Consider the following 15,821-nt stretch of genomic DNA (forward strand, 5'->3'; position numbering starts at 1 on the left):
TGAACATGTGAAATAACCAAACACCACCTCACTTCACTTGTCATGGAAATGACGACTGATAAAATGGGAAATATTTTAATTGTGCAATACGATTGTATTTTTTGTGTAGATATTACCACCTTTTTGTATAGTGTTGGTATAATTCATATTATTTATTATATTGTTTACTATGACGCCCTGCCCAGGGTTTGTTTCTTGCCTTGCGTCCCGTGTTGGCTGGGATTGGCTCCAGCAGACCCCTGTGACCCTGTAGTTAGGATATAGCGGGTTGGATAATAGATGGATGGATAGATGGAGGTTTACTATTGATGGCTCTGAAAGAGCTCTGCACAAGAACCCCAATGTGCCTGGACTGTTGGTTTTATGCACAAATGGCTAATAAAGAAACCTTGAACCTTGCCTCAGGATGCTTTACTGTTGGCATGACACAGGACTGATGGTGGCGCCGCTCACCTTTTCTTCTCCAGACAATCTTTTTTCCGGATGCCCCAAACAATCAGAAAGGGGATTCATCAGAGGAGATGACTTTACCTCAGCAGTCCAATCCCTTTGCCTTCTGCAGAATATCAGCCTGTCCCTGATGTTCTTCTTGGTTTCTTTGCAGCCCTTCGACACCCACCAGGCCATCCTCCAAAAGTCTTCACCTCACTGTGCGTGCAGATGCACTTGCACTGCCATTCCTGAGCAAACTCTGCAGCACTGCTGGTACCCGCAGCTGGATCAACTTTAGGAGACGGTCCTGGCGCTTGCTGGACTTTCTTGGGCACCCGGAAGCCTTCTTCACAACAGCAGTGGAAACGGGTTATTTTGGGATTAAGATCATTTTCATGGCAAAGAGGGACTTTGCAATTTATTGCAATTCATCTGCTCACTCTTCATAACATTCAGGAGTATATGCAAATTGCCATCATAAAAATTAATATTTATGTCATTCTCAAAACTTCTGGCCATGACTGTACTGTAATATAATAATATTGACTATCACAAATGATTGAACAGTACATATAAGTGAGAACAAAGATTACATCAAACAATAGGTGAAGCATCTAGGAGCTATTCAGACACATGAAAAAGGCGCAGAAGGTACACAGAGAGCAAGACAAAGAATACTTTAAAGATATTTGCTATTGTCTTCGACAGGTAGTGTGGCTAACTAATAGTTTTGAATGACAGCATTCAACGGTGATCTTTGTAGAATATTTTTCTGAAAATTCACACGGTGGCCAGCAAAGTTGAACATCTTCCCTCCAATGTGCCCTCACGGCATGCGCCCTGTAAGATTATTGTGGGGCTACTTTGAGTACGTGTGACGTCGGTACTCCAGCCTCCCACCCTACAAACGCACAAAGCACTTGCAGTATTTTCATTTGAGGGGTGCGTTAGTGGAAAATAATGAGAATGTTACAAGTATTGCCAGTGATCCCTGCTGGTCCTCCAGCACTGTATGGCGGATTTGCCCAGCTATGAACAAGTTATAAAGGAGCTCTACTTCAGTTTTTTCTTTCTCATTGACTTCTGTGTATTTCACGGAGTTCAGCAAAGTTTCAGTGGTTTTGCTGAACTCATGGCGAAGCAAACTCCCCAGGATTCGCGCATCACTAGCGGCAGGTATAAAGTAAAGATGGATGTCAGTTTTTTTTTTTTTATAAGTGTTTGAAAATCATGTTGAAAAAAGCTTTGTGTTTGTAATAATTCAAAATAACATCATGGCAATGTGCATTTGTGCCAATGCCTGTCTGTATGTATTCAAACAATATTTTAAATACAAAACTCCAACCTCAACTGCTGGTTGACATCTCTTTCACAAACATAAGGACTTACCTCACAAGGACTTGCCCAAAGTAATATTTATTTATGCTGTAACTCAACATACTCAGTCCTACTGCAGAGACGTCAAATAAGTTTCCATATTCAAATCAGGAGGTAACATTAATTAATTGAGTTATAAAATGTTCTTGTTAGGTTTAATAGATTAGCATATTTTTCTCTATAAGGATGTGTTCAGCTTTAACTGCAGTCCTACCTCATTATTATTGAATAAGAACTCGTATATCAGGGAAACATGGAGAACTCAGCCTATGTATTTAGTAGGGTGGGAATTGCATTTTGTCTTTACAGACAACTTTTCACAATACTCAATACTACAAATCTGAAAGAGTTCATTCACTACGCTGTTTGAAAATCTGAATGTGCAGCATTCTGAGATCTCGGCCCAAAAAACTTTGTCTCCCTGCATTTAACAAAGTTGTACATTTGCAGCCGTAATATACCAAACTCCTTTGGTAGAAGAAACTTATCACGCTGTGTGGAGCTACGCCAGCTTGTAATTTGATAACTAAATGCCACCACTGACTATAATAATTCAGACTTATACTAAAGTACACTACGCAAGTGTGACCAAAGTTAAACGTTTTAGTGAAACAAGAACATAGTCGTCCACAGTTCATTTTAAAACTGTATTTGTAAAACTATTTAAATCTCCATGATGCAAACATTTTTCATTTTTCTAAAACAGATAAAAACTAAATATTGGGGAGACAAAAAGAGCAATCAGACATTAGCATCCAGTTTAAAGCAATCCAAATACAGAATACTGTTTTGTGATAAAAATACATACATAGCACATCCATTCCAAAAAAAAAAAAAAAAAAAATCTGGCAAGAAACTTAATGTAAATGACGGCCACATTGTAATTTGGGTAAAACCAGTTATCGATAGTTACTAGTTCAGCAAAATAAATAGATTTAACAACATATATTATAAGGTGGGCAGTCCTATAGTGTTGTGTATCCACTGACATAAGAATTAGTGTTCCTTATTACATTATACACAGCTTACTTTAAGCTCAACTTTCTTAAATACTGTACTTGCCCTTTAATTTTTACTTCAATTTATTCTACGGATATTCTAATAATTAAAATACAATTACACTGTTACTTGATTCCAAATAATAAGTTGAATGGAATTTTGAAAGACATCAATCACGATTACCAAATTCCTTGAGCAACTATCTCCTAGTGTATAGACAGTGTGTCAGCATTACTTTCTTGATAGCTTCTTGAAATATGAGAAACTGAGTCACAAAGTAAAACACGCATGGCTGCCCTGCAAGAGCAGTTTAATGTCAAGGCCAACTTACTGTTAAAAGATGAGACGGCGTTACTGGTTATGACTACATGTTACTCCGCCTTATTAATGTCACCATAATTCTTTCATGCTAATTCCAAAACAATTAGTCATAAAGTTTAACCCCAAGTATATTATGTACCTTTTCATTATGGAATGATTTTTTCTGCACTGTTGAAAAATAAAATCCTGGTTACAAAAAACAAATTCATAATAAGAACAAAAGTACCTGCCAAATTTTAAAGGCTACCATATCAAAATATACAAAATGACAATCAACTCTATCCCTTGCCATTTTAAAAGAAATTGCTCCTCTCTCCCAGATAATCATACTTAATTCAATATTTTACCAATTTTTACATCTGTGCAGCTTCTATTAAAAAAACACAACTAATCCAGCTTTTCACAGAAGAATTATATAAATGTATTTATAATATATTTATAAAAAGAAAAAAACAATTCCAGTGTCAATCTTGTGTAGTGTAACTCTTCATAACACAAATAGTTCTTTATAAAAGTACTTTACCAGAGTTTATATATATTTATATATATTTTTTTTCCTTCGTCAGTAGTAACTGTCTAGTTTTGTCCCGTCAGTATTAACAGTAGTGTTCTCACAACAAATTTTGCAAAAAAAAAAATTCCAGATTTTTGTTTCCATATCAATTTACCACTGAAAATGTGCTTCATTCATAAAAAGAAATTTTTGTGAAATGTCATTAAATGACCTCCTCTTCCACATCATAAAATACTAACGCTTTAGACTGCTTTATCATTGTATTTTGTGAAAAACTAAGCAGATCCCTTCAAAATGCTCCAGTAAAGTATCAAGTAAGGCCAAATATACTATTATTATCAAGTCCAGTCTTCCAAGGAATGTTTGGTTCATTGATCTTTAAATCAGAGTGTTGCTACACTGTAAAGTGGAAGAGAATTAACACTTCAGGGGGGGAAAAGAAATTGAAAGTAAAAAAAAAAAATCAAGAATACAAAACTGTAATTTTTTAACTGTTATAAAGGCAACCGATTAAAACGTCTCATTATTTGAGCTCCCTGAAGTTTTCTCTGCCCCAAATCTGAGGGGAAATTTACTCCAAGTGTAGTGTTTCTCATCTCATTCTGTTCTGCCTCATCAAGGGTACTATGCAGGATGGTTGGCCTGCCTTAGTAAGGAAGGGATGTTTAAGGAGCTCTGTAGCCGTTGCTCTCTGTGCTGGATCTCGTACCAGCATTCTGTCCAAGAAGCCTTTAAGCAACGGGGAGACCTGTAAACAAAAAGAAAAGTATTAATATGGGTCAGTTTAAATTAAAGACACCTCAGGCGACAGCTTCAAAAACAAACTGTTCAGTATGCACTAAAAACCGTAGCACGCCACTGTACAAATATGGACTTGTCAGGAACCTAGCAGCTCCTTTTATATTACAATAATTCTGGTAACATGGGTACTGGTTTGTAATCAATAAGCATGTCTTCAATGAAGATAATTAAGCAACAGAGGTTAGTCATGCAATCTTCTATGATGGAACAAAATAAAGAACTAAGTCACGATAGAGCACAACTTTGCAAATTTTAACAATTCAATTATTTATTCTGGAGCAAAAATGTTCCTTTGATTTGGTTTTGAAGTTCAGGTGGAGAAAACCTGTAACATGTCAGACTTGAATAGATGGCAATGACCAACTGTTTTGTATGCCATAACTGTGTACTACTTATTTTCTTAGAATCAATCAATCAGTCAATCAACATTTATTTATATAGCACATATTCATACAAAAAAATGTAGCTCAAAGTGCTTTACAAAATGAATAGAGAAATAGAAGACACAATAAAAGATAAACATAAACATGTTAAACAAGAAGCTTTTTTGATCTAGAATGACTGTGATTTCAATTCACTTAAAGAAAACCTAACAGTAAACCAAGTACAAAGGAAAAAGAAATCAACAGCGTTTCCAAGTACAGTGATCCCTCCTCGATCATGGGGGTTGCTTTCCAGAACCCCCCGCAAAAGATGAAAATCTGCGAAGTAAAACCCATGTTTATATGGTTATTTTTATGTATTTTAAGCCCTTAAAAACTCCTCCCACACTCTTATAAACATTTCCCGCACAGTTATACAGCATAAACCCTTTATATTGTCTTAGATATTAGGTAAGATTCATTGAAATTATGTAAACACACTGCTTATATACTACGCACAAATATATGTATCATATATCATTGAGGAGTTTTATTTAATACGTAATACAGTTTTAAACACATTGTAATAATACATATTTTAACAAAAATAATTTTATATTTACTGTATATACAGTAATGCACTCATTTTACTTACTTACCCAGTTATATTAGATATATTAAGCAGTAGCAGTAGCAGGGGCAGATTGTTTTGGAGACATAACCAAGGGCTTGACGACGCACAAAGATAAACACAAAAGAGCACAAAAGCTAACTCTTTACACAGCGAAACATGTTGCTGCTGAATGAGCAAGGTAAGATGCTGGCTAACACAAAGCGGAATCGAATGCTGTTCTCCGTCACTGAGCCAATCAGCACCCAGGAACTTGACCACGTGCTCTGATTGGGTAGCTTCTAAGCCATCCGGCAATAGCATCCCTTGTATGAAATCAACTAGGCAAACCAACTGAGGAAGCATATACCAGAAATAAAAAGTCCCATTGTCCACAGAAATCCACAAACCAGCGGAAAAACTGTGATATATATTTAGTTATGCTTACATATAAAATCTGCGATAGAGTGAAGCTGCGAAAGTCTAAGTACGATATAGCGAGGGATTATTGTACAGTAATAGAGTAAGGAATTGGGATTGGGGGGGCTGGGGGAACTGGTAATGTGCTCATCGCACATCTACAGGTAAAGTATGCAGTCTGCTTTGAAAGGAAATGTATATCAACACCACAAGTCTCCTTAAGTGGACTGCAAAGAAGTTTCATCTAATGTGGGCTAATGAAATAGGTGACAACTTCTAGTCTTTCCCAGTTTGATTTATCCTTACAGTCCCTTTTCATGTTCTAGTCCACCACTACTTTATAGTACTAGGGGGCTCTGCCATCTGCTTGCTTCTCTCTCCAATCCCAGGCAGGCGCTACGTACTATGCCACTTGCATATGGGTAAGTGGATGTACAATTTAAACAGATTGTTATTTTCATGGGAATTGTTACATATACATAATTGAACTATTTTACATTACAGCAAGTAATTAACCATATTAGAAAATAGTAAAACGTAATAAGTTGAAAGAAAATTAGGTTTCATGTTGTGTTAGAGGTATTTGTTGCGTTAAACGTATTCATTCTGTTTGGCTTTGAAATTAACACACAAATACTTTTTAAAATTACACTTTTACTGTAAAACTTCCATCCATCCATTATCCAACCTACTATATCCTAACACAGGGTCACAGGGGTCTGCTGGAGCCAATCCCAGCCAACACAGGGCGCAAGGCAGAAACAAACCCCGGGCAGGGCGCCAACCCACCACAAGGCACACAAGCCCACACACCAAGCACACACTAGGGACAATTTAGGATCGCCAATGCACCTAACCTGCATGTCTTTGGACTGTGCGGAGGAAATCCACGCTGACACGGGGAGAACATGCAAACATGTGGACCCAGGTCTCCTTACTGCAAGGCAGCAGTACTTCCACTGCGCCACCGTGCTGCCCTTTAAAAACTTAATTAAAATCAATTATTTTTAATAAAATTTTCGTCAATATCACATTGAATTTTGATTCCGTGTTTGGACTTACATTGTGACAATGCAACGTACAACTGCCCATGAGTAAATATCGTTTCTCTCTCTCTAATAAATAAACCAACATTTTCGAATGTTTGTCCCTGTGATTTGTTAATTGTCATAACAACTATTCTAATGGGAAACTGAGTACGAATGGCACATCAAGATCTCCTTTGATGTCTAACGTAATCTGTGGAAGATGTACATTACCTTTCTTGTTGCCTTTTAAAATTTTACATGTCAGAATTGTTCAACCAATTTTGAATACAACTAATCTTCTCCTATTGCATAGCCCATCACTCAATAACATTACAATACAGCCCTTCCTTCAACAGTAATTCAGCCGGTGGAAGACCGGACAGTGTTAACGGTTACCGGACAGTGTTAACGGTTGTACATATTCTACGGGATATGGTAAGTTGGTGTTTTCCGCACCATCACCACCAACTGTTACAGCATAGTCTTTTGATACACATTTAACCAATTTGCTGTGTAACCAAAGGACAATTTTCACATAAATGTGTTTGATTTCATCGTTTCTCGGTGCTAGGATTGCCTGTGTACTCATTTCTTGTTGATAACCCTATTGAAATTCTTCAATAAGATTTGGACATAATACGTCTTCTTTTATTGTGAACTTAAAGTGAGGAAAACAAAAATTTATAAGAGCTGGGAGCACAGGAACTCTGTCAGACAAAAGTATTCACACAAATGAGAGGTGAGAGGGCTGTGGGAGTGGTTGAAAATGGTTGCGAGGATGGCGGGACTTAAAAAAATCTCTTGGCAATAGTTGCATCTCAAGATTTTCTTTTATAACTTTTATAATAGAGAGATATTGAACCTCAATTCTATCACTGCCTGAAGTGAGCTATATGTTAGCAGTTGTGTGTCATGTTCAGGCAGTAGTCAGTCAAAAATATTTTGGGAGAAGATCATGAACTGGACTTCTACAGCATTAACAATTTTGAGTATGCTCTGGAGACCCTTTTGGCTTTGAAGGATTGCAGTTATGTGGCATTTCTATTACTACAACTTTCAATGCACTTACTAAAGTTCCACATAAGCTTCTTTAAGGTTCAGGCATTTGAGGCACACTGTTGCCATCAGTTTATACTATTCTTGCACAAGCAGGTGAAAGACCATTGAAAGTGATGCCTGGAATACTCTCAAGTTATGGAAACCACATAAGAATAAAAATTTTCACAAATCATATTGTTACTTGATATGAGCATGCTGGTAGTGTAGTATAGTGGACTTTGATGGAAGCGACTAAGAACCTGACATTGAACGACTGCTATACCTGAAAACACAAGCAAGCTTTTCTGACTGTGGTTACAGGCAGCCTGAAAAACAGCATCTTTTCAATATTACCATTGCATTCTATAGCATCTGCAAATAAAGTATGGTTGTGAATCACTTGTGTAAAAAAAACCAACATAATACTAATGAGTCTGATACCACAATTTTTTTTTTTTTTTTACTTTAATCATTAAGTAACTTAAATACACTGTGCTGTTCACCTTCTGTCATCCCCTCTCAATATGCATAGTGATTACAACAAATCAAAAGGGGTTCTCTTAGTTATTTAGCTAGAAATTAACAAATGTATTTATGATTAAATGGTTGTTAAAGAAATTTAGTGTAAAACACAAACACATCAATAAAGAAGATAATAACAGTATTTATGGCAGTTTGCCCTTTACTGGATTGAGCATATTGGTGTTATGAACAGATTGCCAGAGTCTGCCTCATAACTACTGTACACCTTTGCAAGGGTAATCAAAACGAACCCAAGTCTGCCCATAGCTGAACACAAACCCACCTGTACACTGTAGGTAGTACCCAAGCCCATCCGTACCTGGTGCAGATGGTCATTGTACAACAATACTCCCCACCCTAAACAAGGAGTTTTCCACTTCTTGACACTGTACAATTGTTGATTGCTACTTAAACAAAATATCAATTCTCAGTAATGCATAGATGTCCAAATGCACATTATTTGCAAAATCAAACTACTATACAGTATTATATCTCTTCACTAGATCCTATGCCAGCAATACATGCTTGAAAGACCCATCATGGCTGGGGTACCACTCCATCAGAGGGTTGTTTCACAACGCTTCTACTCTCCAGGACATTTCAAAAGTCACATGAAAATAATTTCAACACAGTTGTGGGAATAAATTCAAGCATCTACATGAAAACATTCAAATTTCAGATAAAAATCAAATCAAAGTCAGACATTTACTGTGAAGAAATATAACAATCAATACACATTTGAAAATATTTTGTAAAATTTTGCAACAAAAGTTATGTTTTCACACTAGCTTTAACCTAAAAAAAGTGTTCACGTGTAACCACTTGGGCAACAAGGTCAGCCTTAAAGTGTTTGAATGTACAACTAGTTAACTTTAAAATCCCTAATTATCATGATAACTAGTGAAACGTATTACGAATACTTTTCCAACACAACATAAAGGGTGCACCAATAGTTGTAACAGAATTCTGGTGTGGTGGTCTGGACTCCACAGACTGATGGTGACTTGTCACTGGGTAGCTATTTGGCGCAGAGGATGAAGTCAAAGACAACAAAAGCTCACATAAGTAAAACTTGTTACGAAAAATACTAATTAAAGTATTGCCATCAATTTGCAGTCAGTGGCTCTAGCATAAGAAAACGTTCCTTTAGTTCAACTGGCTGTTAAGACTTCATTTTTTCCATTCTACAGAGAGGATGCAGTCATTTTCAGAACCTACTTTGTACACTGGTAAAGGTGTGATCTCATGTAGGTGTAAAACATTTTAAAAAATAAATAAAAATTATAAAGATATTAACACAGCAAAGATATATTTTCAATTATAATTTTATAATTGAATAGATGTACGACTTTTGTAGCTGTAACTGCCAATTGAATGGTTGGTTCCAGGCATCTGAGGAAGAACGTCTTAATGACTGGCATTTTGCAGGTGATGCCATACAACTATCCTGAAATGTCCTTAAGCTGTGCCTACTATTGTGAGATTTCCACTTACTATTGTGAGATTTCCACTTTAAAACAGCTGTATGCTGTGAGCACTTAAAGTCAGTTAAAGCATGGTTCCGTTTATTACGAACAACATAGTTCCAAACACTTAACTAGGTGTTTTGCTTTTTTTCTTTCAAATGACATCATGATGTTTTTTTCTATTTATCTGATGTTAGACACTAGAATTTTCCGTATTTCAACATAAAGTAATACTAAGCTACAGTCACACTGATCTGATACAGCACCACTCAGAATCTTTCAAGAATTTCATTATATGGATTTTAAACAGGCATGGGAAATAATCAAAGTCCTGCTAAAGTGCTGACTCTAGCATTAGTAGGGTAAGGGCAGGAAACAAGAACTGCAACAGCACTGAGTTAGCAAGATTCAGCAATGTGAGCTGGCAATCCATTATTTAAATGAACATCTTCAGTGTCAGCTGCGAGGGAGCTTAAAAAAAGTAGAACTTGCCAATGTCACAAGGTCACCATCCTATTATGGCTAGTAGCCCTTTTCATGATAGCAAGCTACCTAAAAGAACAATAAAATTCCAGTCAATCCAAATGCCAATCAGCAAGTACCACACAGCATTACAGCACTGTGTAGCTTGTTTTTGTTTAAAAATTCATAAAAATTGCACTTTCCATGTCAATGGTTGATTATTTTCTCCAAGTTTATTATTTAAGGATGCAATATAAGATAAATCTTTAACTTGCACTAGTGGGACACTTGCAATATATTTTTGTAACACTTTAGGTTCTGTAAAAAATACATTTATGTACTCATTTACTCTTAAATAACAAAAATAAAGGCTTCTTTTGGTGTTAATGACTCACAGCATTAGTAAAGAAGTTATTAATCTGAGTAATGTAGAATATTAAAATAACTTCACTTTAACACTAGAATTACCAGAGCCTACGAAAAAACTCATAGATCCGTCCCACCTTAAATCGCTTCTTAAAGCCGTTCTCACCACTCCGCCAGTGACTTTTGTTCATCTAAATGTGTTGATAAACACAACCTGCAAGCAGACGGCTATTTCATCCCCCCACCGACTTAGAACGTGCACGATTATCTGGGAGTGAAGTGGAGTTTTGTGGAGTGGAAATAATAGTTCATTATTTGGTACACACTCATTTCATGTGTGTTCCGTTTCTCCAGTAATTTGTGTAAACACATTGTTAAAACAGAAACCTTTTCACATTTTAGTAATAAATGTTACAAAATGTAGGCATAAGCTATAAAATGTGTGAAGCCTGAACGCCAAAGATCAAATGAACACTTTCACAAAAGGTTTAAAAATGTAACAGCAGCTTCTGTGGCATACTGGTAAGATTTCGTCACTCAGAGTGCAGCAGACTTGCCTTACCTCAGAGACCCGTGTTTGATTCCCCACTGAGGAGAACATTTTTTTTTTTTTTTAATTAACCTACGCCATTCTGCCTGCCTGAACTGCCTGTCTATCTATATAGTAATAACAGTAATTTTATTATTATATAACAGCTTCCCTGTCTGCCTATCATATAGTGCCTTTCCTTCCTATCTATCTATCCCCTTAACTGTTTTTTTATATATCTATTATACAGTGCCCTATGGGGTGCCAAATAGGCAATTACAATGATTTTCGGAATATATAAAGTCATTCCTGAATTCCAGAATATATATGTGAATTTCCCCTTGGGATTAATAAAGTATCTATCTATATTTTTCTAAACTTATGCCCATTGAGTATAAGGCAACACTTTTAACAACTGTGGATAATTCTACGCATAACACATTTTGGCTCTCAGCAAGAAAGCACAACAAAGTCATTAATACTTTAGATATTTGCAGGAAGGCCAAATGTACTCATCTATGCTGTGGTGCACATTAGAGTCCATCTTTAATAGCTGCATAACATCCTGGTGTGGCACCTGCTCAGAACTGCAAACCACTACAGAAGGTGATGAAGTTGGCTAAGATACCGAGGCACATTTCCCTTCTGTTCAGGATATATATAGATATATATATATATATATATATATAGTGTGCTGCTTTATTAAAGGCTTCAGCCATTCTGCAGTGCAGTCAGTTCCCCAACCCCATCTCAATTGTGACAAACAGTATACGAATAATTAGCACTAACACCACCAGATTCGGTGAAAGTTCATCCTAAAGTTGTAAAGATACTCCAAAGCCACTTGGGCCATTCATTTCATGTACCACTTATCTATTGTAGTTATTATACTGCTGTCACTGGTCCATGGAACAGAAATAAGTATTATCTTCATTACAATGTGCACATATTAAACTTAGTGTGGCTACAAACATAGCACAGAAGATGAGTACATAATAACAAAGTCTAGGGAATAGTACACTACAGGCAAGAAAGGAAAAAAAAAAAAAACCAAACCACTACACTCACACACATATAACACAGTGTTCACCACAACTGTACGCCAAGAGAAATTTACTTCAAGTCCTGTGTCATGTGGTGATATTTGTTGCATAGAACACAATGTCTGCAAAAGCAATTTGTATTCATTTATTTATTGACTGCTGTGTAGTGCATATTATTCACTCATACCAGCAGCTGGCAACTGGCAAGTGACAAACCTTCCATGTGTAGCATACAGCGAGGAAGACATAGTTAAGAAAAACAAAATGATGCTAAATTGTCCAAGTTATTATTCTACTGGATAAGAAAGGAAAGCATTCTAGAATATTCTCTACGGAAAAGAGATTGCACACCACCACATTACTACAACAAAACTGTTTCCGTAGAACCGTAAACTAAGAGCAAGGGAAACTCTGAAGCATAACTCTGATTGAATATTAGGCAATAAAAATAGGTAAACAAAGAAGTTTAATCTGTTTAATGAATAATTTTATCCTGAATCTTGACGTGCAAAAAACAAATGCAGTCTTACTGTGTAGCAGGGCTCGACATTAACAGTTGCCAGGTTGCTACCGGGCACCATTTGGAGGGCAACTGGAAACCATTTTTTGGTCTCTCGTTGCCATGAATGTCAGCCACTTTAGTGATGTTCCAGTTTTTGGTGTAGCTTTTGCTCATTATGCATAACTGGCTGATCTGTGTATAACTTGCCAATTGCTAGTCTGTTTAATGATTAAAATAATCTATAAAATTGTACTTTCCTGGCATTTCTTCATGCAGGTAAGGCAAGTAAAAAAAAACTAACAATTAACCACCCTGCAAGGGTGTGCAGATAACAGGAATAGTACAAAATTTCCTTTAGTTCCTTCAGAGAGACAAATGTGACGTAAAAACTGCATTTGTTTGAAAAATATGTTCACTTTTTGGTTGTTTCTTCAAAGTACTGCAACACTAATGAAATCACTAAACACCAATATATTTTACAATCAATAATTGTTACTTTTTATTCAAAGACTAAAATATTGATTAAGTGAAGGATGTATTCAAAAGCAACCTGTTGAAAGTCTTCTGAAAGTAAGAGGTGTCTGGTGTTTTCAATCAATGGGATGACAATCCAGTGTAAATGGGCACCCTGTGTTATTTAAAGAATAGGGATCTATCAAAGTCTGCTCTTCACAACACATGTTTGCGTAAGTGTATCATGGCACGAACAAAGACCTCAGAAAAAGAGTTGTTGATGCTCATCAGGCTGGAAAAGGTTACAAAACCATCTCTAAAGAGTTTGGACTCCACCAATCCACAGTCAGACAGATTATGTACAAATGGAGGAAATTCAAGACCATTGTTACCCTCCCCAGGAGTGGTCGACCAACAAAGATCACTACAAGGGCAAGGCATGTAATAGTCGGCGAGGTCACAACGGACCCCAGGGTAGCTTTTAAGTAACTGAAGGTGCCTCTCTCACATTGGCTAATGTTCATGAGTCTGCCATCAGAACACTGAACAACAATGATGTGCATGGCAGGGTTGCAAAGACAAAGCCACTGCTCTCCAAAAAAAAATTGCTGCTCGTCTGCAGTTTCCTAAAGATCACGTGGACAAACCAGAAGGCTATTGGAAGAATGTTTCATGGACGGATGAGACCAAAATAGAACTTTTTGGTTTAAATGAAAAGCGTTATGTTTGGAGAAAGGAAAACACTGCATTTCAGCATAAGAACCTTATCCCATCTGTGAAACATGGTGGTGGTAGTATCGTGGTTTGGGCCTGTTTTGCTGCATCTGGGCCAGGATGGCTTGCCTTCATTGATGGAACGATGAATTCTGAATTATATCAGAAAATTTTAAAGGATAATGTCATGAACTGAATCTCAAGAGAAGGTGGGTCATGCAGCAAGACAACGACCCTAAGCACACAAGTCGTTCTACCAAAGAATGGTTAAAGAAGAATAAAGTTAATGTTTTGGAATGGCCAAGTCTAAGTCCTGACCTTAATCCAATCGAAATGTTGTGGAAGGACCTGAAGTGAGCAGTTCATGTGAGGAAACCCACCAACATCCCAGAGTTGAAGCTATTCTGTATGGAGGAATGGACTAAAATTCCTCCAAGCCAGTGTGTGCAGGAATGATCAAAAGTTACCGGAAATGTTTAGTTACAGTTATTGCTGCAAAGGGGGGTCACAACAGATACTGAAAAGCAAAGGTTCACACACTTTTGCCACTCACAAATATGTAATATTCGATAATTTTCCTTAATAAATAAATGACCAAGTATAATATTTCTGTCTCATTTGTTTAACTGGTTTCTCTTTATCTACTTTTAGGACTTGAGTGAAAATCTGATGATGTTTTAGGTCATATTTATGCAGAAATATAGAAAATTCTAAAGGGTTCACAAACTTTCAAGCACAACTGTAGCTGTGAAAACATTTTTGAACAATTGCTTGATACCTGACTATACCAGCATCAGTCCTCACTCATAACTGAGATTTGAGCAAACTACACGACACAATGAATTGGTGTGCACAAAGAAGAAACTCTGATGAGTTAAGTGATTGTGCTTCATATTGAAATGCTTTAAAGTAGCAGGTAAAGCAAGCAGACATACAATTCCATAGCATCTCAATTACTCCAAAAGGTGCTGCCTGGTTGCCAAGTCTGGCAAATACTATTAAAAGTTATCGTTGAGCCCAAATGCTGGATACCAAAACGTATTCATGCAATCAAATCAAGCAAGAAGTGTTTCTAAAATATTCTACAGAGGTAGCTGTTCAAAATGTGTAATGAACACTGTGTTACATCATGGAGGACTGCCAGCAACAGCTTGCAAAAAATCATACTGCTTCAGAAAATTTCAGTAATGCGACTGCACCAGCTTGAGAAACTACCAGGTAGGGCAGTCAAAGCCTAAGCTGGCATGCTGCTCATCTGATCTGCAGACAGAGCATGAGAGTCCTGGTCAATGCTCAGCAACATTTTTTATTACAGAATTTAAGTTGCACACTGTTCATTTAGTTGTACCTTTCAATATCATGAAGGATACATTACAAGGTAAAACAAAATGTTGTAATTCTGTAGCTAAATATTGTTTTGTCATAGAGCAACAAATAATTCATAAACATTTTATGCATCTTAGTGTTTAACAGTGACTTACAGTAGAGCACAGTAATGCTTTATTTGTAAAATGTTACTGTATAATGCTTTCATCCTTTAGTAAGCATACATCCTGTAAAGTAGTACAAACATTGCTGTTATTGTGCATAAAATGTACCAATGCAATAGTACATTCTAAAATATCAATATAAAAATTGTGTGACAAAGCAGTTTATAAACATCCTAAGTGGCTGTTTTGGAAACATGTAGTATCATATCTAATATATCATAGCTAATATATTATGATGAACCAAGGTGGTCCAAACGCTGATCAAAGCACTTTGCTTCATTTTCTTTAGCACACAGCTAACATTATGGAAAATACAAAGCATATTGGTTAACACTGCTGCATTCGATTCCTGAGCATGGTCACTCTGTCTGT

At 36.6% G+C, this 15,821-nt stretch overlaps 1 protein-coding gene across 5 annotated transcripts in view; it reads right to left on the minus strand.

Annotated features, from left to right (window-relative positions):
- Positions 1 to 2,442: 2,442 nt before the first annotated feature.
- The window catches only part of pak4 (p21 protein (Cdc42/Rac)-activated kinase 4), a 130,906-nt gene continuing 117,527 nt past the window's right edge, over positions 2,443 to 15,821 (minus strand). For all 5 annotated transcript variants that reach the window (XM_039768250.1, XM_039768251.1, XM_039768252.1 and 2 more), the window contains one exon: positions 2,443 to 4,391. In XM_039768250.1, coding sequence (XP_039624184.1) covers positions 4,236 to 4,391 — 156 coding nt within the window. In that variant the 3' untranslated portion in view covers positions 2,443 to 4,235. The remainder of the gene's footprint in view (positions 4,392 to 15,821) is intronic.

The sequence above is a fragment of the Polypterus senegalus genome, chromosome 11 (assembly GCF_016835505.1).
Source record: "Polypterus senegalus isolate Bchr_013 chromosome 11, ASM1683550v1, whole genome shotgun sequence".
Classification (NCBI taxonomy): domain Eukaryota; kingdom Metazoa; phylum Chordata; class Cladistia; order Polypteriformes; family Polypteridae; genus Polypterus; species Polypterus senegalus.